This window comes from Polypterus senegalus, chromosome 4 (genome assembly GCF_016835505.1).
Source record: "Polypterus senegalus isolate Bchr_013 chromosome 4, ASM1683550v1, whole genome shotgun sequence".
NCBI lineage: Eukaryota > Metazoa > Chordata > Cladistia > Polypteriformes > Polypteridae > Polypterus > Polypterus senegalus.
The window spans coordinates 89,105,318-89,133,298 of NC_053157.1; the positions used below are offsets into that span (position 1 = coordinate 89,105,318).

Here is a 27,981-nt window from a genome sequence, read left to right on the forward strand (position 1 = left end):
AATCAGGTGCTGGATTGCACCATTGTTGAACAACACAACATAGTGTGATTTCTTGAAGCAGAGAGAGTGAAATTGGCTGAAACAGATAGCTATATTTTAATTAAATTGAAAAAGTTAATTATTTACATAGAAATTTAAAAACATGGCCATGTTAGAAATAACCAGTAGTGCAGAACACATATTCTTTGGAGCATTAGATATATTTATTGTTGGTGAGGATTTTGTAGTGGAAGGTGCTTTCATCACAAATACTTAAGTCTTTTTTTTTGCTCATTTAAAATCATTCAGATTATTTTCCTCTTTTTGTTTCTTTGTTAAAAAGGTGACACAGGAGCAGTTTTTATCTGTTTTGGAAGCCTTTGACTTGCACATGAAAAAGGAGCACTTGGGACTTTTTTTGGCAAGATGTGGCCTGGAGAACAAACCAACAGTTGACTATGCTGAATTTCTTCAGAAGTTCCAGGATCGCAGTGAAAAGGGAATCACACATAATATTCTCTCCAACCCTAAACACAAGTGAGTGCCTTTGCCAAGTACTGTTGCTGACAAGATTAACAAGAGAGGAAATTATGTTATTAACATTACACTTAATGACAAAGAAATTAGTTGCACCTAAGCACCAATCCAGTTGACAAGAAGAAAGATGTATCAGGTCATCTTGGTCACATATGCTCATGATTACACAGCAGAACTGTTAATTTGTCACTTACAGAATTAAAGTAACCATTAAAGTATTTTTTCTATCATGGGCAGTTAAAAGCATCTACAATGTGGGATGTTGTAGATGATGGGGCTTGGTTACTCACAGAGATTGATGCAGCTTAGTACACATAGAGGTATTCGGTAACATTAGTAAGATGATTCAAAGGTGATTCATTCCAAGTTGATTTAATAATCAATATTAAAAATTAATAAGCACTAAGCTCTAAAATCATAAAATGGATTTTTATAAATATCTTCAAAGAAGATGCAGTAAAAGCTACAAATCAATTTTGCTTATTCAAACACAACACCCTCAGTTAATCTGTTTCTACCATCTTCTAAATAAAAGTGACTTGGCATAACACTGAGTGTTAATTGGTATTGTAAACTTGCCATGTTCAACGTGCAGGAGTGCAATGGCACAGGTTTTTTAAAAATATGCATATAATAAATATAGCCTCAACAGCTCATTTCAGATTTATTATTTTTTATACACAGTACAGTAACATTCCTTTTTACCCACAAGACAAACACACACCACCATGCTGCTACTTTGCTTGTCCAGTGCCCAAATCTTATTCCATAGGTTATATAAAATACTAGACATTAAGCCCGTTACAATAATGGGTGCTAGAACAGTAGTGCATAAACATTAATAGGAAGAGTCTATATTAAATGGCAAGGGACCTTGACCTCATTCTGTTTCTTGTCTTCATTTTTTTTTGTCAATGTGTGGCGTGCAGCTGATAATCGTGCCTGTTGCGTCTCCCCAGCAAGTAATTTAATGTGTGGTATGCAGCAGCCGATGTAGCCTGTGGCGTCTCCCCAGCAAGTAGTGTTCAGCTCCCCAGCGAGTACAGTGGAACCTCGGTTCACAACCATAATTCGTTCCAAAACTCTGGTCATAACCCGATTTGGTCGTCAACCGAAGTAATTTCCCCCATAGGATTGTATGTAAATACAATTAATCCTTTCCAGACCGTACAAACTGTATGTAAATATATATTTTTGTAGGTTTTTAAGCACAAATATAGTTAATTACCCCATAGAATGCGCAGGGTAATAGTAAATATAAATGTAAAAACATTGATTAACACTGAGAAAACCTTGAACAACTGAGAAAACTAACACTGCAAAAGTTCGCGCTATAGTGCTACGAACCGCTCGCTAAAAACACTTTTTTAATGACTTTTAAGCACAGGGAAAGAAATGAACATTTGAAAAATCAGTAATTTAATAAACTGCCAAGAAAAGTAACACTGCAACAATGTACGCACGTGCCTGTGTGTATGTGTCTCTCTCGTGCGCCTGTGTGTGTGTGTCTCTCTGTGCGCCTGTGTGTCTCTCTCGCGCGCCTGTGTGTGTCTCTCTCTCGCACGCCTGTATGTGTGTATGTCTCTCTCACGCGCCTGTGTGTGTGTGTCTCTCTGTCGCGTGCCTGTGTGTGTCTCTCTCACGCGCCTGTGTGTGTGTGTGTCTCTCTCTCGCGTGCGCCTGTGTGTCTCTCTCGCGTGCCTGTGTGTGTCTCTCTCACGCGCCTGTGTGTGTGTCTCTCTCTCGCGCGCCTGTGTGTCTCTCTTGCGTGCCTGTGTGTCTCTCTCGTGCGCCTGTGTGTGTGTGTCTCTCTCGTGTGCTTTTGTAGGTGTGTCTCTCGCGCACCTGTGTGTGTGTGTGTCTCTCTCTCGCGCGCCTGTGTGTGTGTGTGTCTCTCTCTCTCTCTTTCTCTGCTCAGGGAGAGACTGAACATGTGTGGAAATCATCGGTGCACACAAACCGAAAGGGAGACTGGCTTGTTTGTATACCGAGTATGTGGCCGTGAACAGATGCAAAAGTTTGGCAAACTTTTTGTTCATAAACCGATTTGTACGTGTTACGAGATGTTCGTGAACTGAGGTTCCACTGTATTTGAATCCGTGCTGGCATGCAGCTGATTACTGTATGTCTTGTCTCCCCAGCAACAGATTTTATGTGACTACCCAATCAGCACTCTCCCCAGCAATGATGTCCTTTATTTGCTTATCATGCGTGGCGCGGCCCCGTGCATGCACACTTCACCAGAAGACACATATGAATGAATGTCATCTGAAAAGAAAGACTTTGCTCCCTACGTGAAGCCACCAGCTCACTGTTAAAAGAAAGTTTCTTGTCTGTTTTTCCAGATTTAACCAAGACGAGCAAAGTAACAGTGCCTCTACAGTAACAGCAATTGAAGCTCGATTGACAAACATGTTTCAGTCTGACTTTTTGTCTCTTTTAGCCACATTTCAGTAAGTATTCCAATATATAAGGTAAAAACAGTGATAAATCAAAATGTGCTACAGGAATTAAATTTTACAGATGTTTTTACAGATTCTATAGCTAAAGTTTGTTTTACATCCGGAATGACCTCTGTGTGCTAGGATTTTCTCATTGTATTAACACAGGTTTCTTCAGATTTTCCCAATATCTTCCAACCTTCAAAAATTTGCTTCAGGTTATTTGGTGACAAATTTCAGTAAAATGTATACAGAGTGAACTACAATGACACACCTAATCACAAAATTAATGTGGAGATTTCATAATAGAAAAAAGAGAACTCAGAAAATGGAAGTGAGTGAGTGAGTCCTGAAGAAGACAGTATGGTAAAGCTGCCCTAGTTTTTCTTCTAGAGAGATGGCAAGTTAGCAGTTTATATATCTGTTGTCCTTAGATTTCTGTTTATTGGATACAATCTATTATATATAATTATGACATAATAACATAGTACTAAAGTTGTGTTACACCCTGATCCTGGAATAGTGTAGTGGACAGCTGGCACTGCAACTATAAGCAAACATAAACACAGGGAACTCTTATGTATTGAATATCCTTAGAGCCCACATCAGGCTTTATCCTATTTAAGGCCCAATGAACACACCCATCCAATGTGTGCTCAACAGTCGATATACATATCTAAGTCATTTTGAGTCTGTCAGATCCATTAAACATTGCATGTGGCCAGAATTGTCATGTAGATTTTTTCAGCCATTTTATGTATCAACTCACCTCAAACATGAAATCCACATCTCTCTTCTACAATATCTCAGTAATGTGTTTGTTACAATGCAGGAATTCACTCTGTGGTGATACCAGCTAAGCACTGCTTGCCAATCAAAAAACGGCAAACTTTATGTTTTTGTAGAAATTCTCTCACCTCAGAGAGCAATTAGAGGATTCCCACGAACTTACGGATGGGACAGCTGTTAGTCCGAGCTCTCTCCCAGACCTCCACTCCTACATACAACTATAGTACTAAACTTGTTAAATCGAGGCAGCAATTGATAGGCTGGTGGTGGGTAAATGTGAGTTAAAATTGTAACACAATCTCATTTTTGTCAATTATACTTTTTGTCTATCGTTTCTGTTTTGTGTAATCTGTGCCTTCTAAAGTGAAGAATTTACTGGACCCAGATATAAGGATGGTGCCAGAGCAGGATAATGTTTATGAATTAGCAGGTCTGCTATGATTCCTGGTAGGGGCAATAATAGTGCCCATCTAAAATGAAAAAGGAAAAAGAAGGAAAGAAAAGAGTCAAAGTGTCTATCGTAGCCATTGATAAAATTACAAAGGTGTCAAACATGATGAGGTTTGAGCTTTGGACAGGAATGTCCGGATCTTGTTAAGTATTGTCATGAATTGTTTGTATTGTTATTTTTGTTGTTTTTACAGTTGTGGTTTATTTTTATCATTGTTTCTTTACACTCCCATTATTTTATCTTGACCGGGTGTTATATTTATAGACAGAGGTGTACAGAGTAAAGAGAAAAGGTGACAGGACTGTTTCTTGTGGTGCCCCAGTGTTGCTCACATCCGTATCAGAGACGCAGTCCTTGAATCTCACAAATTGTAGTCTGCACATCAGATAGTCCATTATCCCGGGCACTACAGTCTCATCCATTTGCATATTTCTGTGGTTACTACTTAATAGGGATGGAACAGGAGAAATCTGAAAGCATTATCCTCATCATGCTGCTGGCATTGTCCAGGAGAGGAGAAGCCTTGTGGAGCAGACAGAAAATTGCATCCTGCACTCCAATTTTTGTCCGATAGGCAAACTGCAGTGGATCCAGGTGGTCTACCACAAGAGGACTCATACAGTCCAGGACCAGTCTCTCTAAGGTCTTCGCGATGTGAGACGCAAGTGCCACTGGTCTGTAGCCATTAGGTGAAGAGGCACCTACCTTCTTTGGAACAGGAACAATTCACAATGCTTTCCACAGCAGCAGCACTTTCTTGAATTTCAGAGACAGACTGAACAGGTGACAGATGACACCACCAAGCTGGTCACCACAAGCCTTACGAACTTAAAACTCACAGTTGCAAAGAAAATGTCATATCTGAAACTGGCAAATAAAAACAGAAGGTTAAAATGGGCAAAATGACACTGACATTGGACAGAAGATGTGTGTAAAAGTGTTTTATGCACACAATAGACAATATCTTGCAACCCAAGGTTTCTGTGGTGCTAATGCAATTTGAAAGGTTTCTCTAATAACCAATTACTATGTAATGACTAATTAAGAATATGCTAAGGGGGTTTACCATTAGAACAGTAAAGGAATTGCTGCTGAAAATGGGGCAGTAGCTGTGTTTTCCCAAAACTGCCAAAGTTCAGCAGCTCTAGCATTGAAAATGGGATTCAACAAAAGCCAGACGAGTTGAAATGATTTTAGTTTATTTAGTTAAAATTCAGCTCCAGCAGCCCCCCGTGACCCTGTGTTCAGATTCAGCGGGTTGGAAAATAAATGGATGGATGGATAGTTAAAATTCAAAGTAAAACCGTTCATACAAAAAAGAAAAAAATTAAAATATCAAAAATTAGAAAAGTTCTTGTTTAAGAGAAGTTCTGTACAAAGCTTAAATCTTGTTACATTTCTAATCGTTACAAATCACTTCTAAACGTTTCTGAACCATTCCAAAACAGTCAGAAAACTGTATGCCTATCCCATTTCTATGTTGAAAATGGGTCTTTTAAGTCCCTGTGTATTGGGACCTGTTCTAAACAACAACTGAATCAATAATCACACTGTATCGTAGTTATAGCAAGAAAGTTCAATCTCATACTAACTTACAGGGAGAAAAGACTATACCATTGTCTATAAATATGAAAGAAATGTATATTCTATTAAAATTAAGCAAACACTAATATGAGTGGTTGACATGGTGGCGCAGTGGGTAGCACTGCTGCCTCGCAGTTAGGAGACCTGGGTTCGCTTCCTGAGTCCTCCCTGCATGGAGTTTGCATGTTCTCCCCATGTCTGCGTGGGTTTCCTCCCACAGTCCAAAGACATGCAGGTTTGGAGCATTGGCGATTCTAAATTGTCCCTAGTGTGAGTGTGTGTCCTGCAGTGGGCTGGTGGCCTGCCTGGAGTTTGTTTCCTGCCTTGCGCCCTGTGTTGGCTGGGATTGGCTCCAGCAGACTCCTGTGACTCTGTAGTTAGGATATAGCGGGTTGGATAATGGACTAATATGAGTTCAACTCAAAGTTTTACCTTTCTAAGATTGACTCGTACAGGGGCTTTGCTGTCATTTGTAAATAATAGATTAAAAATCAGTCATTTAAGCAGTAATAGCCATTGGCTGTATTTTAAAATCAATTTAATGGTATTTTATTAAAAAAAAGTAAGAATTTCTCTTAAATCTTGAACATTTCTGGGTGTGTTCAAACTTTTGCTTGGTAGCATATATCGATATCTATATCTATATCAATGTCTTTATATATAGGTAAATTCAGTGTATGTGTGTGTGTTTATATTATCATTGTCACCTGGTTATTCCACAATATCTTGCTGACCCTTGATTTGTGTACTTTGGCTGTTATCATAAAACATTAATGGAGAAACTGTTATTCTAATTGTTTCTTCTCTATCCTTTAGTAAAATTGACAAACTTGAAAGAGGTGTCATCAGCCAACCAGAATTCAGAGCGGCAATTGAAAGCAGGTAAGAGTATCTGTCTGGCTGACTTTTAGTTTCATTACAACAAATTTAACAACCTACTGCTAGAGGAAAGGGATGTGAAATTGTTTTAGCAGATTCTCTTTTGTCTGAGGGTAAGATCCTTGAGTGTGGGCCTGCTCCTGCAGAAACAGTAATGGGCTGGAGGGAGGACTGCAGCCTGTGTAACTAGATATGGAGAGTTTTGCCTGATTCTTACAGTTTAGCATTGATTGACTGTCTTCTTAAATGATCTTGAAAGAGATTTCAGCAACTATTTTTTCATGCCCCAAGTCTAAATTTATAGGTGATGATAAAGAATGATGTTTTAAAATTGATTTTTTTCTCATAGGTCTGCAATATTTGTAACTCAATTGAAAAGATGTTGTCAGCCCCAGTTGTCCTAAAGGATTAGACTATTGTCTACTGCAAGATTTGGGAGGTTCATTATCAGAAATATGTAATGAATGATAATGCTGATATCTGTGATGTAGAGGTTCTAGGGCAAGTTGGACGAATACTGCTTTAAGTAACATACTGTAGGTAAAAGTCTGGTAAAGGGACTGAAATTTCAACTCTTCAATTTTTCAATGGTTTGAGATGTTTAGGCATCTCTTAAGAAGATTTGACCATATCTGGCATGATGTCTTTGTGCATGTATGTGTATGTTTGTGGTATGCATAACTTGTAAATCGATCAATGGATCAAAATCAAATTTGATACTCCTTTGTAGAACCCTTTTGATTTTGAACAAAATTGGTACATAGTGTAAAACATGAAGCAGGCAAAAGAAAGGTTTGGGGCACCTCCATGACCTCGTATAATGTAAATGCAAGGAAAAAAGAGCAATAGTTTTACAAAGAAAGTGTTGACATCTTTTCAGGGGAGAGTCATATGTAGAACTGATGGCCAAACTGTCAGTCTTGTGTTTCCTCTTCAGAAATATGCTTGAAATAAAAGTTGTACAAAACTGAAAAGTTTAATTAATTAATTTTGTTTCAATGAATTTCTGTGTTTTCATTCACTGATCTGCTTTCATTGAAGGAAATTGGAACATACTTGCACACCAATGTTACATTCATTTCTCATACCGGTTATTCAATAAATAAAAATGGTTAATAATAAATTATCAGTCAGTCTGTTCATTTATTTCCTGACCTGCTTGCTCTAATTCAGAAATGCAGGAATGAGACAAAGCAATCATTTTAAATAAGCTATTCAGAAGAACAATTTATTGACATCATTAATCTCAGTTCCACACTTGGTGGAAGATGAAAGTAAGATGTGTGTGTCAAACATGACAAAAGGACAGTTCTGTAATTTAATCAGCTGCACAGATTACTTTAAAATAGTTTTAAAGAATTAAAGGCAAACACTTTGTCATGTAGTAAGATTGGTTAATGACTGTGTAGGCTCAGACATGTTAAGGTACGTTTAAAATGTTATTGGAATTTAATTCTGCTTTCATTGAGTTGCTTTCTGTACCTGTGATACTAATGATACATTTCAAAGATCGTGGCATTAAGAATCCCTCTTCATTACTGTGTCTGTGATCAGCGGGGGTCAAGTTGCTGTAGCCGCCAAAAGATGGAAGAGGGCAGCAGAGGAGAGTGAAAGCCGAGTGTCTAACGTTTAAAGCAGACTGGCATTTAAATTGATCCCTTAAACACACTTGCAAGTCATTTGTGTAGCTAAAATCATTCCAAACATTAGCATCATTTTTTAATTCAAATTTTACACATATATTTATTTTTACTGAGAAGTTGAAAATAATTTTTTTAACAGAATATTGTTACATGATGGCAATCTTACAAGTGTCAGAAATGAATTTTTTATGATAGTAAAAATATTTGTGTTTTAGGCTTTATATAGTTTCTGTTTCAGAGTAGAAGGGTACTGCGTAGCATTTTCATGAGTTTCAATTAATAATAAATCAGTCACTTTACTCCTTTTCACCTTAAAGAAGTTAATTCTATGTGAGGTCAAATTTTAGAGAAAGCTCATGCTATTCAACAGATTCCACATTGCAAACTGATGGTTTCATTTAGTTCAAACTGAACAAAACTGAGCTCAACTAAAATAACAAGGAACTAATACAGCTTTTAAGATATAATATATAATATCATATAAGATATGATACTAACTTTAACTTGTTTGCTGAGGGTCCCTCATCTCTTTGTGATACCTCTAAAGCACTAAATTCAGACATTTGATTGATAAGTTAGACTTTCTTTTCTTTCCAGTTGCTAAAGCTGTCAAAACCCCGATTAACCTCTGATATTCATGTGCACCCCTGCTGCTGCTCTTGAGGTCTGATACCACAACAAAGAGTTAAATGCCACCATACGCTTATAGCATTGTGGCCAGCACTGCCCCAGACGTGAACTCGTGGAGCATGGACCTACTGACCACTGTCATTTATGTCTTGTCCCTCAAGGTTCAGCCTGGAGATCAATGATGACGAGTTTGAGCTGCTGCTGGACAGAATTCCTTTGGATGAAGATGGAAATGTCATATACCCACAGTTTATGGCTATATTTGATTCACGGTAACCTATAAATTAAAATTAAAATACCCGTTATCATCATCATCATTATTATAATTATTGTTGCTGTCGGGTTTGATGCAGAGTAGATTGTATTTTATACAGAATGGAAAAATTTATCACATTAAGCATAAGAGTGAAAATGCATTTGAATTATTTAGTTTATTTTTATATATTTATCCTTGCTATCATGAAAGAATATAATTTAATAATGTAATTCTCATTTTAAAAATATTTAAACAAAAAAATGTTTATATTTTTGTTTTTCTAGGGGCATGTATGATAGATAGATAGATAGATAGATAGTGTTTTCACTTTTAAAATACATAGCTTCTAGGTACGAGCTAATTTAATATCTGTTTACATTAGTTTAAAAAGCGTTTAAAACTTTAGCCTTCTTAGAGATTGTCCAGAATTTAATCTAACCATTTTTATAAATGCAGTTTGTAATTAAGTACTTGAGTTCACAATTAAACAAAAACAAAACAATGAAAATGAATCAAAAGCTATAATATTGTTTTTACTGAAGCCCATTTCACTTTGGGAAGGCAACCATTCATGATGTAGAGGACTATGCTGTAAGTTAAGAAATAAAAGCTGCTGGTAGCTTTTTTTCAGGTTTTAAAAAAGCCGTAGATTTCAATGTATGAGATGAATAACTAAAAATGGCAGAGACGTGTTTGAAGGAGTTGAAGGTTAATGTGATTAAATAAGTGTAAGGCAAATAGACGAGTGCAGAATCAGGAAAATAAAACCAAGGTACAAACTTTTAAAACTAAATAGAAAATGCAAAAGCACTGATGTAAATATGTGTGAAAAATCAAATAAACCAGAAAATACAGACAGAGTGAAAAACTTAGTGTTAACTATTAAAGATCAACTTAAGTAAGTAATACTTTAATATCAGAGCAAAGAACACTGCAACTGGTTGAGTCTACTATTTCACAATTGTTACGATAGTGCTGTTATTGCTGCCATAAACCAAGCCTATAAAGGGAATGAAGGCCTCACCATTAACGAAAAGCCAGGCCTGCCTCTACACGTCTGGGTCCTCTAGATAGGCCTCACCCCTGGCAGCCCATCCCCAAATGCCAATGGCAGGCTTACAGCCTGTGTTGCCTTGTTTTGTGTATGGTATTTTCCCTATTTATGACACCCATTGCACACTCAACCTACCTGGAAGAGCGTCTCTCTCTCTCTCTCTCTCTCTCTGTATCTAAATTGCCTCTGAATTTTTCCCAAGATTTCTTCCATTTTTAATTCCCTACAAAGTTTTTTGGGGAGTTTTTTCTTGTCTTCTTACAGAGTCAAGGCTTGGGGCCGTCAAACAGGGCCTGTTAAAGCCCATTGATTCATTCCTTGTGTAATTGTGGATTATACAAGAAGTAAATTGTTGTTGTTGTTATTGTTGGCCTGCACATGTCAAAAATTAGGTCAACAGTCAAACTATCACAATGTCCACAAAAGGAGGAGAGGAAAACCATAAATCTCTTAAATGTAAGTTCCTTTATATTTAAGGATTTATTAAAGGTGATTCAAAACAAAGACAGGAAATGAAGGACAAGGTGAGCCTCCATGCTGTTGGGACTGTACTGGGAGACACAGCATACCTTCATGTGATGGCACAAATGGATGTTCCATCCTGGAGGAGCTGTTCTACCTGTGCTGCCTGAATCCTCTGCAGGTACTGCCTCGTGCTGCCAGTAGTGCAATGCAAAACTATAGAGGAATCAGTTGGCAAATATAAGGAGAGAGCAATTTTCTGTGGCCACCACCTGTTGTCACTGAAAATTTTCCCTCCTCATCTTTTATGATCAACGTCACTCAGATCCTTACACTTGCACATTTTTTCTGCTTCCAACACATCACCTTAATGAACTGACTGGTCACTCACTGCCTATTATGTCCTAAACCTTGACAGGTGCCACTGTAATGAGATAGTCAATGTTATTTGCATCACCTGTCAGTGGTTTTAATGTTGTGGCTGACCTTTGTATGCCACCCAGCTTTAGAATTATAATAAGCAATCAGTGATTCCCTCCATTCCCTGAACCTGGTTTCTTCAGTTCAGGACTGTCATTACAGGAGTTTATCCCAACATCTTCCGACACAAGGCAGGAACCTTCTATGGACAGGGAGCCAGTACAAACAATGCATGTATATTAACTTTAATGACATTGTGAAGTAAGAATAGATTTAATGTGAGTTAATCTGCGGTTTGGCTGGCGCACTGCCCGGGATTTGTTTCCTGCCTTTCTCCCTGTGTTGGCTGGCATTGGTTCCAGCAGACCCCTGTGGCCCTGTAGTTAGGATATAGTGGGTTGGATAATGATGGATGGATGGATGTAAGTTAATGTCACAATGATTATCATTGCATTCTTATATTCTCATAAATTCCTTCAGTTTGCCCTTGTTTGGTTTGCAAGTCCTTCATGCATTGCTTTGCATACTTGGTAAAGTTAATTATAAAGTGTGCAAGGATGGCACGGAATGAAGCAGAATACCTTGGCACACCATAGTTTTTTAATATTCAATGTGTTGTTTGCCAGTGTCGAAATAAACTGCTCAAAATTTAAAGGAACACTTTTTAATGAGAGTATAGCATCAAGTCAATGAAACTTCTGGTATATTGATCTGATCAGTTAAGTAGCAGAGAGAGTTGTTAATCAGTTTCAGCTGCTTTGGTGTTAATGAAATTAACAGCAGGTGCACTAGAGGGGCAACAATGAGACGACCCCAAAACAGGAATAGTTTAACAGGTGGAGGCCACTGACATTTTTCCCTCCTCATCTTTTCTGACTGTTTCTTCACTAGTTTTGTATTTGGCTACGGTCAGTATCACTACTGGTAGCATGAGGCGATATGTGGAGCCTACAGAGCTTGCACAGGTAGTCCAACTTCTCCAGGATTGCACATCAACACGTGTCATTGCCAGAAGTTTTGCTGTGTCTCCCAGCACAGTCTCAAGGGCATGGAAGAGATTCCAGGAGACAGGCAGTTACTCTAGGAGAGCTGGACAGGGCCATAGAAGGTCCTTAACCCATCAGCAGGACTGGTATCTGCTCCTTTGGGCAAGGAGGAACAGGATGAGCACTGCCAGAGCCCTACAAAATGACCTCCAGCAGGCCACTGGTGTGAATGTCTCTGACCAAACAATCAGAAACAGACTTTTCACAGATGAGAGCAGATTCACCCTGAACACATGTGACAGATGTAAAAGGGTCTGGAGAAGCCATGGAGAATGTTATGCTGCCTGTATCATCGTTCAGCATGACCAGTTTGGTGGTGGGGTCAGTGGTGGTCTGGGGGGGCATATTCATGAAGAAACGCACAGACCTCTACAGGCTAGACAATGGCACCTTGACTGCCATTAGGTACAGGGACGAAATTCATAGGACCCATTGTCAGACCCCATGCTAGTGCTGTGGGTCCTGGGTTCCTCCTGGTGCAAGAAAATGCCCCGTCTCATGTAGTGAGAGTATGCAGGCAGTTCCTGGAGGATGAAGGAATTGATACCACTGACAGGCCCCCACGTTCGCATGACCTAAATACAATAGAACGCCTCTGGGATATTATGTTTCGGTTCATCCAGCGCCGCCAGGTTGAATCTCAGACTGCCCAGGAGCTCAGTGATGCCCTGGTCCAGATCTGGGAGGAGATCCCCCAGGACACCATCCGTCTTCTCATTAGGAGCATGCCCTGATGTTGTCAGGCATGCACACAAGTGCTTGGGGGCCATACAAACTACTGAGTACGATTTTGAGTTACTGCAATAAATTTTCGGCAAAATGGAGTAGTCTGTGGCATAATTTTTTCACTTTGATTTTCCGGGCCGTCTTTGAATTCAGCCCTCTATAGGTTGATAATTTCCATCAAACGGATGGCATCCTTTCGTTCCTACCCAGTCCATATCAATATAGATATCTAGAATGATTTTTTTTCCACATTGAGATCTGATGTGTTGTCAAAGTTTTCCTTTACTTTTTTGAGCAGTTTATAAAGGCTAACTAATAAAGACAAAAACTGAAGACATTAATAGAAATAAAGAAGACTCAATCATATTCAGAAACATTAAGCATAAAACAGATTAAAAAGCACAAAATCAACAAATACAATAACACAAAGAAAAGCCAGGAATAAGTAGAAGGCAAATAGATGAGGCCACACCATCACAACTATAATCAGGAGATAAGGCCAATATATACAATATCCCCTCCACAACAGCATTGGATCCCCCTGGGTGCAAAGATATGTAGTATTTCTGAAACTGAAGCAAAAGTAAAGATGCTATTATGTCTCACAGTATGTAAATTGCACATATTTACATATTTCATAAAATATCTGAAACTTAAATTATTCTTCTAGCCATCTTCGAATCTGCAAAAACAAGTGCTGCTATCCTGGCCACATTATCCTCAGTTATATTAACCTCCTTAATGCGCATTTTGAAGTTGTGAAACAAAAAAACAGAAATGGAAATGTGAATTTTGCAAAACCACTCAAAAATTGCAAAAATTTTAATATGATCACTTAATGTGGTTTTTCAGACAATTTGACAAAGCAATGACTTGCAAAACTGCAATGTTAACAATTTCTTTGCATTTAGGCTGCATGACAAGACATAAAATTAGATTTTCAAATACATGTTGCCGCAGTAGGGGGCAGTAGTGCTCCCTTGAACCCTCAGGTACCACGCCAAACACCTGGTAAAATTGCCACAATGATTATATTTATTATAATAATGTGCACCAAGCACCCTCCACTCCACACTATTCATAAATCAATAACAATAATAAATCAATAATAATCCTCCACTCCCAGACGCGTTGCCCTCCTACCACCCAGCTCAGCTCGCCGTCTGGGAGTTCCCTCAGTCCTTTTATATTCCCTGACCCGGAAGTATTCCCAGTCCCCAGTCCATGTGATCTTGTATCACTTCTGGGTCAGGTAAAAAGTACTTTTCTTCATCCCGGAAGTCCGTCGCTCTTCCTATGACGAACTTCCGGGTCATAGTGTACAAATAAGTCTCTGGTCCTCCCTGCAGCTCCCTCTTGCGGCCCCTGTGGTATCCAGCAGGGCTGAGAATAAAAACTACATAGTCCATGACTCCCTGCTGGTCTTAGGGGCACCTCCATACTGCAGGGAGGGCTCCATCTGGCGGCTTGGGGGACTTGGCCGGAATAAACTGCCGGGCACAGTCCACAATGTGCAAATGTGATGTGGTGAATACAGCAGCATCATGAGCACTACCAGATGACCCGACACAAATGTGTATGATCATTATTCTGTCATCAACAACCACCTACAGAAGAATCAATGTCCAGCCTTTCCTGTTAACATAATCCCGATACCCGTCACTTGTTGCACGAATATTTGAGCCATCGATTGCACCACACATTTGAGGTGTTTTGTGTGACTCATAAATCTGCCATGCCTCTTCCACATCAGGTAAAGTGACGTATTGCCTCATTAGTTTGGAGCATATGGCCTGAAATACCCCATGAACTTTTCGGTGGGACTGGTTTCCTTATGTATGCTATGGCAGGGGACACAAGATGGCCTGTTGTGCTGCATAGTTCCATGAATGTTGAGCTGCACATCATAAAATGTTGTACACACAGCTCGTCAGTAAAATCACTGCAGATGATTTCAAAGAAATCCCAAAATATGTGGCCTCTGACAAGTGTAGGGAATTGCCTTCCCTTTATTGTATTCACTCACTCTTGTCCCCTCCTATTAAAAATGAACATGGCGATTGTAGACACGAGTGAAATAAAAGAGCCAACATCCATCATATCGGTTGCCATTTTAAATTTCAGATGGTAAAACAAACGTTACTTGCATAAAATCACTCAGTGGAAACACAGACAATTCGCATTTGTGTTTTATCGATTTTGCAGAAGCGTCATTTACATTTTTTACATTACTGCAAAGAAAATGTGGCTATGAACTGGCAGCAGCCATCTTTGCACAAGGCAACATCACTCACTCACTCACACACTAGAGGTGACAGCACAAACACTTTTGAAATGTGGAGAGAGACCATTGTATGCACGGAGAAGACATACAAACTCCAAAAAGGAAGTGTAGGTGCTGAGGTTTGAAATCTGAACATTCTAATTGTGAGTTGCAACGCTAAGCATTCAAATGTTAATTTTATTTCAATTATTAATGTACCTCTGTAAGTATTATTGTTTATATACTCACACAAATCTTAGGCCATAAATAGGTGATTTACAGCAAATGATGGATTGAAACACTGCATTTAGACATTATTAAACAGTTTTTCAATGTAATTCAGTCTGTATATACTGTATGATCAGATCCTAATTTAAATTTAGGGACTTATGTAAAATGTCTTTTTTAGCACTATGTGAAGCATGGAGCACTCGATCAATGATCTTTCTCCACCAGTAGCTCTACAGATTCAAAAATAAGGTTTATGAAATTTTGTGATAAAACCATTAGTGGAGTTGACATTTAGGTATTGGAGGCCAATGAACCATAAATAATAATTGCACAATCATCATGCTATGTATTTACATTGAAAAGCGAAGTCAGATATTCTAAATTATTCTTAATATATAGTTATATTATAAACTAAATCTCACACATTTAAAACTTTGAAATTAGAAAAAAGTATAAACGTTCCATTAACAATATTTAAGTAACAGGTGTCACAAAAGCCACGATGAGACAAAGCAAGGTTTGGGGTAGCCACCCGTATGTTTTCCTGGCTGTAAATTGTTCTTTTCAAATGATAGCACTCCTGTGCGCAAAACCGAGTCCAATACAGAACTGAGGGCATCGGGAAAAGGAGGAGGTTTTTAAAGGGGAAGACAGGAAGTGAGATCATAGGGGTCGGGCTCATTGAGGTCTTCAGCCATTGGTTCGAGCCCGGACATGACATCACAGGGGCCGGAGCCGGCAAGGTCTCCTTCGATAGGCTCGGTCCCGGAAGTGACGTCAGGAGAGCCAGGCGGAATGCCCCGGGAATGGCCTGCAGGCAAGGAAGAAAAAGAGTCAGTGCACCCTGCCACATCCTGGTATGTCTCAGAACTGTCCTTACCCGAGCCTTTTAGCAGCCTTCCATGCGCACGTGTGTGACACAGGAAACATTTTTTAATCTTAAAATTGTGGCAAAATAAGCAAGTCAAGGCAAGTTGAGGAGCATGCACTAGTACAGTGTGTTGCCGCACCCACTACACAACGAAACAACTCATGATCCCAGTGGGCAACCCCCCGGGCAGACACACGGTCCAGTCCCACCCTCTGGAAATGACTCTCTATCTGCCGCAGTCAGGTGTTATGTGGGCTAGCATAACTTACATCTGTGATGACAGTGCCATTGATGTGCTGATATGCAATTGTATGTAGAACACTGTTACATTATTTTGTTATTCTCATCATTTCGAACATTAGGGTTGAACTGTAATATTCTATAATATTCTTGTTAGAATTTTCTGTCACAATGAGGTTCAGAGTTATGGTGAACAAAGTCTCTACTTCTGATGTAATGATCAACTCTGATTCTAACCCAAGCCTTTTGCTTTCATTGCATGTCAGATCACTGTCATGGTCAAAGTGATGGTATTATAACAGGTGCACACTACATGTTCTGTAGATCATCCCCTACTAGGACTCAAGCCTATGACCACAAGTTTCACATGCCTCATTCAGAGCAGAAAAAAAGGCAAGATACACTTTTAGCTCAAGATGCCTTCTTTGGTTTAAGTTACTTCACCTGCTTCTTCTCTATTTGGATAGCTTTGTATGTGTACAGCACCTTGAAATTATATTGATGGAAGGTATATAATTAGTGTTGCTAATTTGTACCTTAAGTTGAACCTTAGAAAATAGATATTTGTTTGTGGGCGATGATGTTACTACACTTTTTCTTGCAGCAGATTCCCCCATAACTCTGCTACAATATTTTCCCTCAGCCTGTCAGTTCCAAAGTGCACAGAGTTTTGAGATTTTTCCTGATTTGTGCCTTTACTTTTTCTTCCTTGTGCCATGTGGCAGCTGCAAAAAAGAATGCTGATGACTGTTACACTGGTATGATAATGGGCACTGAAGTGACCTTTTCTGCCTATAAGCCTTTGTTTATTAATGACATTGCATCCAGTCAGCTTTGTGTATTTAGCTTTACTATCGCAACATGAACAGATGTTCAGAAAAGGACTTTATCACAAAGTGTGTTTCATTTCTTGGTGTTCTGGACTACCAGTGCAAATACATCAAAAAGTTTTAAAACGTTTGAAAGCCACTCACTGTTAGGAGTACTTGGTTTCCTATTGTTCCACTTGGTCAATGTGATAGACCATAACAAGCAAGAAACTATTTAGAGGAAACCGGACTACATATTGAAATTGGTTACTTTGTTTCAGCAGAATAATGTACAGGGTGAAGGACCAAGAGGGCTCACTGTTTAATAAAGGCAATCAAATCAAAAAGAAGAAGAAAACAATAATAAGGACATTTTGGGTCCTTGAGAGCTTCAGGCACAGATGGCTTCTCCATTGTAGAGTTTTTTACGCTACGTAAGTGTGGTCCAAATGGGCTCTACCTTCCGGTACCTCTGTGGTTTAAGTAGCTCTTGGAACAGAAGGGCTGAAGCCTCCTAAGTCAGTCTGTCCCTGGGCTCAATATTTGCTCTGTTGGAAAGACAGAAAAGGTGGTTAGCAGCTGTTTTTCCCCTGCCCTGTGGTCGACTGCCCTGCCAGGATAGAGCTGGTAAAATGTTCCCTACATGCTCATGTGGGACACTAAGTAAAAACTCCCATCAGACATAATCTTTTATAGTGCTATGTCAAAGTATAATATAAGCAAACTTTCATATTTCTACATGTGGAGCACAGAGAGGCTTTGCTGTCATAAGGTAAGACCATAGCCTTGTGGCTTTAATCTCATATGTGGTTATATGCGATGGCCTTACTACTAATTTAAAGTAATATAATAAAGTTATTTCCTTACACACACAGAGAACTGATAGAATAAATTTAACATAAGGTAGCATTGGAAATTCTATGTTTGAAATTACTGAGCCTTTGCAATAAACTGGGAACTGCATGACAAATGCTATAAACATTTGAGAGCATTTTTTGTGTATAAAAAATAACATTTTTCTTAGCAGTTTGTAATATGCATTCTAAATCTATGACAAATTCCATTTAATTTATTTTTATTTTTTAACCAGACACATGTTCTTGGGGAGTTGAGTGAAGAAAACAGTTAAAAGGCATTTTTTGTTCTTCAGACCTTTCAGCTGCTAGTCAAGCCACCGACTCTTCCATTCTGCTTAATGCTCAATAACAGCAGCTCATTATTATAAGTCTTCGTGTTCTAGTTTATTACACATGTCCGTAGATATAATATGTTTGGGAATATTTCTTTCAGACAACTTGAAAGAGCATATTTAATGAAAAGTACAACGTGTATCTAATCAAAATCATACTTTGAAACCTCAGCCATACTTAAAATAACTGGGGATGACAGAGTCACATGAAAAACAGACAGTACAGATCTGATTAAAATGTAAAAGAAAGTCAGGCTCATTTATTTTTCTTAAAATGCTCAAGATGGAAGAGGACATTAATCTATGACCAATCAGGTATGCATGTATCTTTATTTCCAGAAAATGTAAAATCACAGTCAGTGGAAGGCTTTGATTTTGGGAAGCATTAAAATTGTATAGCAAAACTCATAGCTTGGATGTGGGTGAATCTGAATTTTATTTTGAGTAGTACTTTAGTACTTCTTCATTTTTTAATTGAATTACATTTTTATGTTTATCTGCTGTATAGTAAAACACTAAGGTCTGTGTGACAAGTCCCTCAGAGCAATCTGATTGGCTAATTTGGCTTTGGTGATGCGAAGAAAGAGAAAATGTGAGCATGAGATGCATGTGGAGGAGTAAAGGCATTTGAGACATGCTAAGAGACTTGCCTCTACTACTACTGCTACTACTTTAGTATTTTTAAATGAATGTCGAGAGTAGGGGTGAGCAAAGTTCATGTAAGGAGTTTTTTAAACAAGTAAACATCCTTCTCTTTTCCTTTCTGGTTAAAGAGGACAGCCCTTCATCCTGCTGTAATATGGAATGCAACTTCAGTCATATTAGTCATATTCAGGCACATTAAAATTTGTAGCCGCAGTACCTGTCAAGGTCAGGTAATAGAATAATTTAAAAATATTTGTTAACTCTGGCCCTACGTGTATCTTTAGCACCTTTCCTCTGTATTAACGTGTGTCTGCACGTTTCTTTACTGGGGCTCCCTTTCTCTAGTTTGTTCTTGGAAAGCCTGCTTCTCAGACTCTGTCATTATTTTCAAGGTGCCTTTCTCCCCTTTTGTCAAGTTTTATACTTTCTCTCTTTGAAGGAGGCTCTCTCTGCACGAGCCTTTACTCCTCCTCATGCGTCTTACACTCACAATGCCTCTTTCTACAGACTGGACACACAGACCCTAGTATTTTATTATATAGTAGACTAGCTATTCCCTGTGGCTCCGCCCACATAGTATTGAAACAGGACAGTGAGGAGGGTCCTGCCCGGCTCCCTACTCCTGTCGTCATGCTTCCTCCTCCCTTCAGCCCACAGCCTCTGTCTCGGATTAGTGCGAATAAATCACTCCTGCAAGTGAACTATGATTCGTAGCGCAATGAGAGAAGTCACAAAATCTACTGGAATGTTCAACCAAATTATAGAAAAAAAACAATCTAAATCCGTTAAGTAGTTTTCTTGTTCGCTAGCTAAGTGGAGGTAAGGAACACGCCCCGAGACTGGTGCATGAGTGAGGAGGTCGCCATCCCCCTCCCCACAGCCCACTGTGTGTCTCTCAGATTCGCACCAATAAATCGGTACTGCAAGCAAACTATGATACATAGCACAATGAGAGAAGTCACAAAAATCAACCGGAATGTTCAAGCAAATTATAGAAAAAAAGACGATCTAATTAGTTCTCTCGTGAAAAGCGGACCAACATACAGACAGGCAGATGTTGGTTTTTATATATTTAGAGATAAGCATAAAAATTACATTCAATTAACAATCATAACAAGCATGTATTTTTGCATCGCTACTGCACATGAAGCCTGAAGTCCAAATGAATCAGTACTGCGTTTGCAGCCATCATGTTAATGTAGACATGTTGTGTATCAGGTGATTTTCTAATATTATTAAATATTAAATATTAAAACATATGAGACAGTGTGACTGAATGAGAATGGCACAAAATTCTTAAGTATGTTTTCAAATTTTTCCAGTTAGGGATGCCTTTATTTGATAACTACAGCATCTTGTGGAAGAAATTTACGGGCACTCCTCACTGAGTGTCCCGTATAGGCAATAAACGCAGGCAGTAGAAAAGTGTTCTTATTCTTATTTATTTATTTATTTATTCTTATTCGTACTTATTATCTAAGTCTTGCAAGAGGCAACACTTAACTGTGCAAGCAACTTATTAGTAAGTGTTACAAAGGAAAGGAGCGTCCTCTGTGCTATATTTATACAAGTCATTGATTAGAACAGAATTCCAAGGAATTCATTACATAATCAGGAAACTTTTCACATGTTTGGTTACACCCATTTGCTAACAGGACATGATAAACATTGATACCTTATATAACCACAATTAACCCAGTCCACTAGGTCAGTTTAAACTTTCAGTTTAGGAGTACGTGACTTTTTAAATGTGTTTTATGACCCTGAGATTTTGCACCTTTTTCCTGTTCCCATGGTTTGTTAGACTTGAGACAGGCAGCCTACGTCAATGGACATGGCTTCCTTGGTACACCTGTATGGTCTTCAAATGCTATGGCTGTTTTTGGAGTTCCTTCTTGCGATGTTTAACATTTCCTATTTTTTAAACTGGTGTCAATGTCTGGTCATATTTTTTGTAAAAGAGCAAGAGGTTTCTGTTGATTTGCTACTTGGAAAAAAAGAGCAAATTAAACAGATTAAAAAGTGTACAGCGTTGCTTTAAATACAACTTGACTGAAAATGCGACTTCTGGCTACCCGGTTGATGTGCTGAAAGACCAGTTTTGCATCACAATGGAGAGAATTCAGGTAACCTTGATTCCTCTAAATTGTCCAACTGGGAACCTCCACCTCCATGGTTGCTTATGTGAAATTACAAACTGGGAAACTCATATTTTCTCTGGTGGAATAGCTCATGAAAGCAGCGCTATGGTTGTCCACTACTGTCAATGTGAGAGGTATCTGGTCTCCACACCCTTTCCTTAAGGATTTCCCTGTGCTATTGATACTTGCTTCCTGAGGAGTTAGGGGAAATTGTTACAACCACAATAACATAATTCTAATACCACGTCATACAAATTGTTATTTTAACTCATTTAAATGCTGTGTGTGCCCTACATTTGTTACCCAAGTGATGTTCTAAATGGTTGTGGTTCTACTTGTGGTTCTAAACCAGAATGCAAACCAATGGCCTCCATACTTCTCAATTCTTTCACTAAGAGAATAAAATATAAAGATTCACGTAATTTATTAGAAAGCGTATTTCTTTCACCTGAGGGTCTCTTTGCACTTTTAATTGTGTGATGGATGATGTCACTACACCTTTGTCTTGTGGCTCCAGGCTAAATACATGTGTTTCATTGTAAAGTAAAGCTCTATCATGGTGGACAATTCTGAAAGCGTTCCTCACACCTCTGGAATGAACATTGAATATGAAAGACCAGAGATAGGACAAAAACAGGATCTGAGAGAATTATCATATCACAAAATGTTGACTGGAGTTTGCTAGATGGTGTGAGTCTTTCTGTTTAGTCGACTATCAATCCATAAAGGTGGGTGAAAAATCCAAATCCATCCAATCATGTTTTGAATTCAATTTTTCCAATATACAGTTGTAAGAAGATTCCTAGCTACAATGGCCACTCATAAAATTTTAGACCAGTGCAGATTATTCAGTTAACTTAAGATAAAATCCTTTTATTCATTTTAACTGTTATAGTAGAGACTGTTATATTATATTAAAAGTATCACTGAGATAAAATTAAGCAACACCAGTATGTGTGAACTGACAGAATCACTGCACAAACACATGCAGCCATCGTCATAAAATGTCTTAAGGATAAAAGAGGACAATGAAACAAAAACCTTACATGGACATGTAAGAATATGCAAACACCACAAGATGTTGGGAGCTGAACCCGGATATAAGGAGATCTTACGTAGTCACATTAACTCATGCGCGTTCTGAGCCCAGTCATGCTTTTTTTAATGTGCCTGTGTGCTTTTCTGCATAAATGGGAAAAATACCTTGCATCCAATTCCCTTCCAGGGTTTCCCCACATATCACATTGAGCCTTTTTAGTCTTTGCAGTTTTCTGGGTTCCAGAGCACCCGTAATGTGGCTGTTGCCCACCCAATAGCCCCCATAGCCACTTCTGCTCCCAGCCCAGTCCTCGGCTTTTACTTCCTCTAGAGAGTAAGTGTGGTCTGGCTGGGCTTTTGTGATGGGTGACTCTGAATCAGCAACCAGCTCTAGCCATGTGCTTATATGCATGCGGGATAGAGACTTATAAAACACAACTGGCTTATCTGACAGGTGACAAGAGTTGCACTGAATGGGGATATTGTGGTAACCCCAGGCAAGTCAGTGGAGGAGGTGGTCTGAGGGTGAAGTCAGAAAAATGAAGGGCGGCTTTACACTCACACGCCCACCCTTGGTGACTGAAAAAGGAACAGGCATTTACAGCTTCCCACACCCAGGGTCTCAATTTACGTTACACCATTTAGCTGGCCTCATCACTTAATAAAACCAAAACGGACTTCAAATGCCCCACCAAATAACTCACGAAAGATATGTTTGATGCGCTCAATAGTTTCATAGGCAGTTTTACGACCGGAGTAACAATTTAAATAATTTGGGAAAGGATGACACAGCGGGGTGTTGACCATGTTAATATGCAGAGCACACATGTGGAGCTGGATAGAAATGTAAGTAAAAAAAAAGTGAGAAGTACATGAGAGCTCAATGAAAACTCTACATCCTGTGCATCATGTTAGTAGACAGTTTGGTAGTTTATAGATGAGGAGTTACAATTTGTTTTCACTACAAAGCTGAAAAAGATTTTATGATGTACAGATTTCAACTATAAATTGCAAAAATGAATACTGTATATATATATATATATTTACTGCCGAACAGGAACATAGAAGTCCCATCAATCTAATTATCCTGATTGAACAAAAATGGAGCGATCTCATCATTAAAAAGTCGCTCATCTTATGTTATCTTATCTCATCCCATACCTCGGTCGATGAAATCATCTCTGAGTCAAGGCCCCAAAGAAGAAACAACGTTTGTGTGGTCTTGCATTGGTGACTCCAAGCCCATTGCAATTGGAAGGATGAGAGGTTCACTTTTTTTTTCTTGAGGCAATGGTAATATCGTGTGTGGGAACTGAGGGAAGGAATTTCAAGCAGATTTAGCATTAGTTTTTCATTTTTCCTTTTATTCATAAGGGGGTAAAAAAAAAAGATGACGCTGGGAAGATACCGGTAAAAAGTTAGTCCTCGTCCGACCTGGGGGCAACAATGGCTCAGTGTTGTTGTGGGCTGCATCCAGGACTTAGATATTCTTCCCATGTCAGTATAATCACTACTGGGAGGTAGCTCGATTAAGGATTACCATATCATTAATAGTATCCATGACTTTTGTTCAAAGGCTACTTGTGTAATGTTGCCTTGTGGATGAAGCAGTCCTAATCCTCTGAGCTGCAGCTGTAGAGAGGGGGATTCCTCCGAGCCGCCCACACTGACTTCCCTGTCCCTCCTGATCACTTCTCAAAAAAACAGACAGAAACAACAGTCAACTGAAAGCCAGAAAAAAAGAAACATCCATTCTACATTTCCACATTCATCCCCAAGCTTCAATCCCTGCCAATGTCTTCCATTCATCCCCCTTCGAACATCCAGATCACCACTCAGATGGTGGGCCAGCTTAAAGGCGAACAATACAGTTTTAAATGTAAAAATGTGCATGTGAAGTAAAGAAAAAAGAAAAAGTATTTTAGGCTGCAAGGATGTCTGCTCTTCTAATGTAAAGCAAGCTATATTAAGTATTCTTGTTGCATCCTCCTCATGCATACATAATATTTATTGCTTAGGATTTCTCATCAACACAATAAGACAAATTATAATCTTCAACAAACTAGTCTTGTAATAATAATAAGTCTTATACTTTACTGTGAACAAAACATGTTTTCAGATTTTGCTGCTCATATAACCTTAGGCAGTGGAGTTACCTCAACCTGAATTATGAATACGAGAGAAAAGTCTTTTTTTGGCAAATGACAAATGTGATGTTCCTTCTCTTCTTTAAAACCTAATAACAGAAAACATTGTGAAACGTTGCACTAACAGAGGATAAATGTTTATCTTTCTGTGTTGGTGTAGGTCAAAAGCTCCACTCTACATTCAGAATGTGAGGCTATCCACAGTTTGTAATATTTTATTGAAATGAAGGACCCCCAAAACAAGCTGGTAATGTGTGACAAGGATCTGAGCTAACAGTCACTCCAAATATCTATTATTACTTAAATACTTTACTTTAATCACCCAAATGTATTACATTCTGGACAGTTAAATACACACATGCACATGGGCACTGAAACACCTTTAGAAAAAGACCAGGCAAAGTCAACGGCTCAATTGAAAATAGTGGACATTAAATATTTCCTCACTAACTTTTCACGATGGATTCTATTTTGGCCTTCCACTTACAGTTTTAATTTCTACTATACTGAAGTAGGCAGTTTCTCAACTTGAATGAATTTTATATTCAGCTTACTGTATAGATTGTAAAAATATTTAGTTTTATTAATGTTGAGATTCAAGAACATGTTGGATTTTTCTTTTTGAGTACTCAGATGACCAACTCATTAAAGTTTTCACTTATTGCAGAGTAGCTAAAGACGATGGTCAGTCCACTAAGTGGATACAACAGCCAAGTTGTTAAAAAAAATCTGCAATGAAGAAAGATAAAGTTCTCAAGCTCCCCATTTATAGTGACACTTTCAGACTGTAAAGAAAATAGTGCAGAAATTCTGGCAGGGATTACAAACCAATTCTCTGGACCATTGAGACAGTAATACTAGCCACTGCACCACCATACCACCCTAGTTTCATTTCTTACTCTTTATTAATTGAATTCTGTGAAACCAATTAGTTGTGTTTTATTTTCCAGTCTGCAAACTAAAAAAATGGCCTGTTTTCTTACCTTAAGACTGGAAAAGAAATGCTTTGCTTCCAGTCACTATTGCACACTACTGTTTTTCCTAATGTAACTGCAATTGTGTGAGCAAATGTGGTGTGGACAAATTTGTTGGTAGCTCTCCATAATAAAGAAGAGCCCACAATTGTCTCTGAAATAACTTGAAAATGACAAAATAAACTGACACCCATCATTGTTTTTTTCTGTATTTATGAAAAAGTAGACTTTGCTTTGATTCAACTGAATATTTAAGATAATAACACAACTGAAAATGGCATGGACAAACATGGTGGGACCCTTAACCTAATATTTTGTTGCACTGCTGATTCCTGTACTTCTCTCCGCTAGTAATTCCTCTATTTCTCTCCTCTAGAAATCCTTCTAGTTCTCCCCTCTAGTGATTCCTCTAGCTCTCAATGAGATTTCTGCACCTGTCAACAGGTAGTTTGGCCCACTCTTCCTGAGCAGACTGCTCCAGCTGTGTCAGGTGCCTTCTCCAGACTGCATGTTCATTTCTTTCCATAGATATTCGATAGGATTCAAATCAGGGCTTCATAGAAGGCCACTTCAGAATAGTCCAATATTTTGCTCTTACCTATTCTTGTGTGCTTTTAGCAGTGTGTTTTGGATCCATGACCTTTGACTGAGACAGAACTTTCTGACACTTGGCAGTACTTGTCGCTCTAGAATGTCTTGCTAGTCTTCAGATTTCTTTGTTCCCTGTATAGACTCAAGGCTCCTTGTGCCAGATGTGGCAAAGCAGCCCAAAAACATCAAGCCTCCACCTCCATGTTTCACAGTAGATATGGTGTTCTTTTCTTTGAAAGCTTCATTTTCTCATCTGCGGACATAGAACTGATGTGACTTGCCAAAAAGCCTCAGTTTCGTCCCTCTACCAGAAGCACTGTGACTTGTCAATATGCATTTTAGCAAATTACAGTATGTTTTTTTTATATTCTTCTTTCAATCTTCCATTGAGCCCATTGTCACTCAAAAAGTGATGGATGATGTGATCAGACTCTGACGGACCTTGACCATTGAGTTCAGCTTGTATCTCATTGGAAGTTATTCTTGGTTTTTTGTCTGCCATTCTCACTAATCTTTTGCCCATTTTGGGGTCAATTTCCCTCTTATGGCCACGTCCAGGGAGGTTTTCAGTCCCATAGACCTTAAACTTCTTAATAATATTTGCAACTGTTGTCACAGGAATATCAAGCTGCTTGGAGAGGGTCTTAAAGTTTTTGCCTTTAGCAAAGATGTCTATAATTTTCTTTATGATCTCCTCAGGCAACTCTCTCCTTTGCTTTCTCTGGTCTATGTTCCATGTGGGAAACGCGATGATACCATACAGCACAGTGACTACTTTTCTCCATTTACAGTAAATGGGCTGAACGACTGATTGGAGATATGTGTGATACTAATTAAAGAAAAATAGCTGGTTTGAAAAATCAGTCTAATCCAATTATTTATGATCTTTCCTAGGAGTATCAACAAATGTGTCCAGGCCATTTGAGAATATCTTTGTAGAATAAGCAATACCGTATCTCTTTTCATACTTGCTTTGGCAAATAGGTATACATGGGATAATTACTTTTCATTTAATCACTTTCAGGAGGCAAACAACACTTTTTCAGTGCACTGTAAGGGTACCAACAAATGTGTCCACCTCTATACTTTATATCCCTATTGACTGAGCCTGTAGTCATGTCTGGAGTCACTGCCATACTGTCAATATGCTTCTTCTGCCCATTGGAAAATACCCTAGAGGTACCAGAAGCCTTGTTGTTATAAGGATGAAAGGATTTAATCTTCTTGTTGGATTAAGCAGCACCAAGTTAGATAAAGTTGAAGAATGTCCAAGAAAAGATGGATGGACAATTGGCTGAGATAACTAAAACTTTGACTCTCTCTGTTATAATTTGCTGTGGAACCAAAATTAATTTGATTGAAATGAAGGAGCAGTTTTATAAGTTGGTGAGTTTAGAAATAGAAAGTAGACAACCTTGTTATGCCTCCACCACCTCATCCACTATTCACTTTTAGTCCCCATTAGGACAATTTGAATTTTTGTACTCTTTATAAAGTGTGCATGGATCATAACAGTTAAGAGGAAACAATGGAAATAATATGATTTCTAATTTTGGATAACTAAACTTAAAATGGATTATCACATGCTCCTTGGCTACTAAGTTTGCTTCAGAAACCTTTTGCTCTGGCAAATGAAGAAAATAGCTGACAATAACAGGAAAAGAAAGAAAAAAGGAATGGGAAACAAAAATGAAATATTGAAATATTATTTATTTTATGATCTCTGATTTTCAAACATTTATTGTGCAAACTCTTCTAGAGTTTCTGGCTAATTATATATTGATTATAAGGTTGTTTTTGCACAGCAATTCCAGATCTGTGCTATGTTTTTGTGTTTTTTCGCACAAAAAGTTTGAAATGTATTCGCATTTTACTATGATGACATTTTTTTTTAATTTTATTATTTTTATTGTAATCATTCTATACAAATCGATCAATTTTTACA

At 38.5% G+C, this 27,981-nt stretch overlaps 1 protein-coding gene across 1 annotated transcript in view; it reads left to right on the top strand.

The window, feature by feature from the left end:
* The window catches only part of si:ch211-197n1.2 (EF-hand calcium-binding domain-containing protein 6), a 129,121-nt gene that overhangs the window by 57,996 nt on the left and 43,144 nt on the right, over nt 1-27,981 (top strand). Inside the window, exons 9-12 of the mRNA XM_039751004.1 lie at nt 323-516; nt 2,862-2,969; nt 6,598-6,663; nt 9,095-9,205. Coding sequence (XP_039606938.1) covers nt 323-516; nt 2,862-2,969; nt 6,598-6,663; nt 9,095-9,205 — 479 coding nt within the window. The remainder of the gene's footprint in view (nt 1-322; nt 517-2,861; nt 2,970-6,597; nt 6,664-9,094; nt 9,206-27,981) is intronic.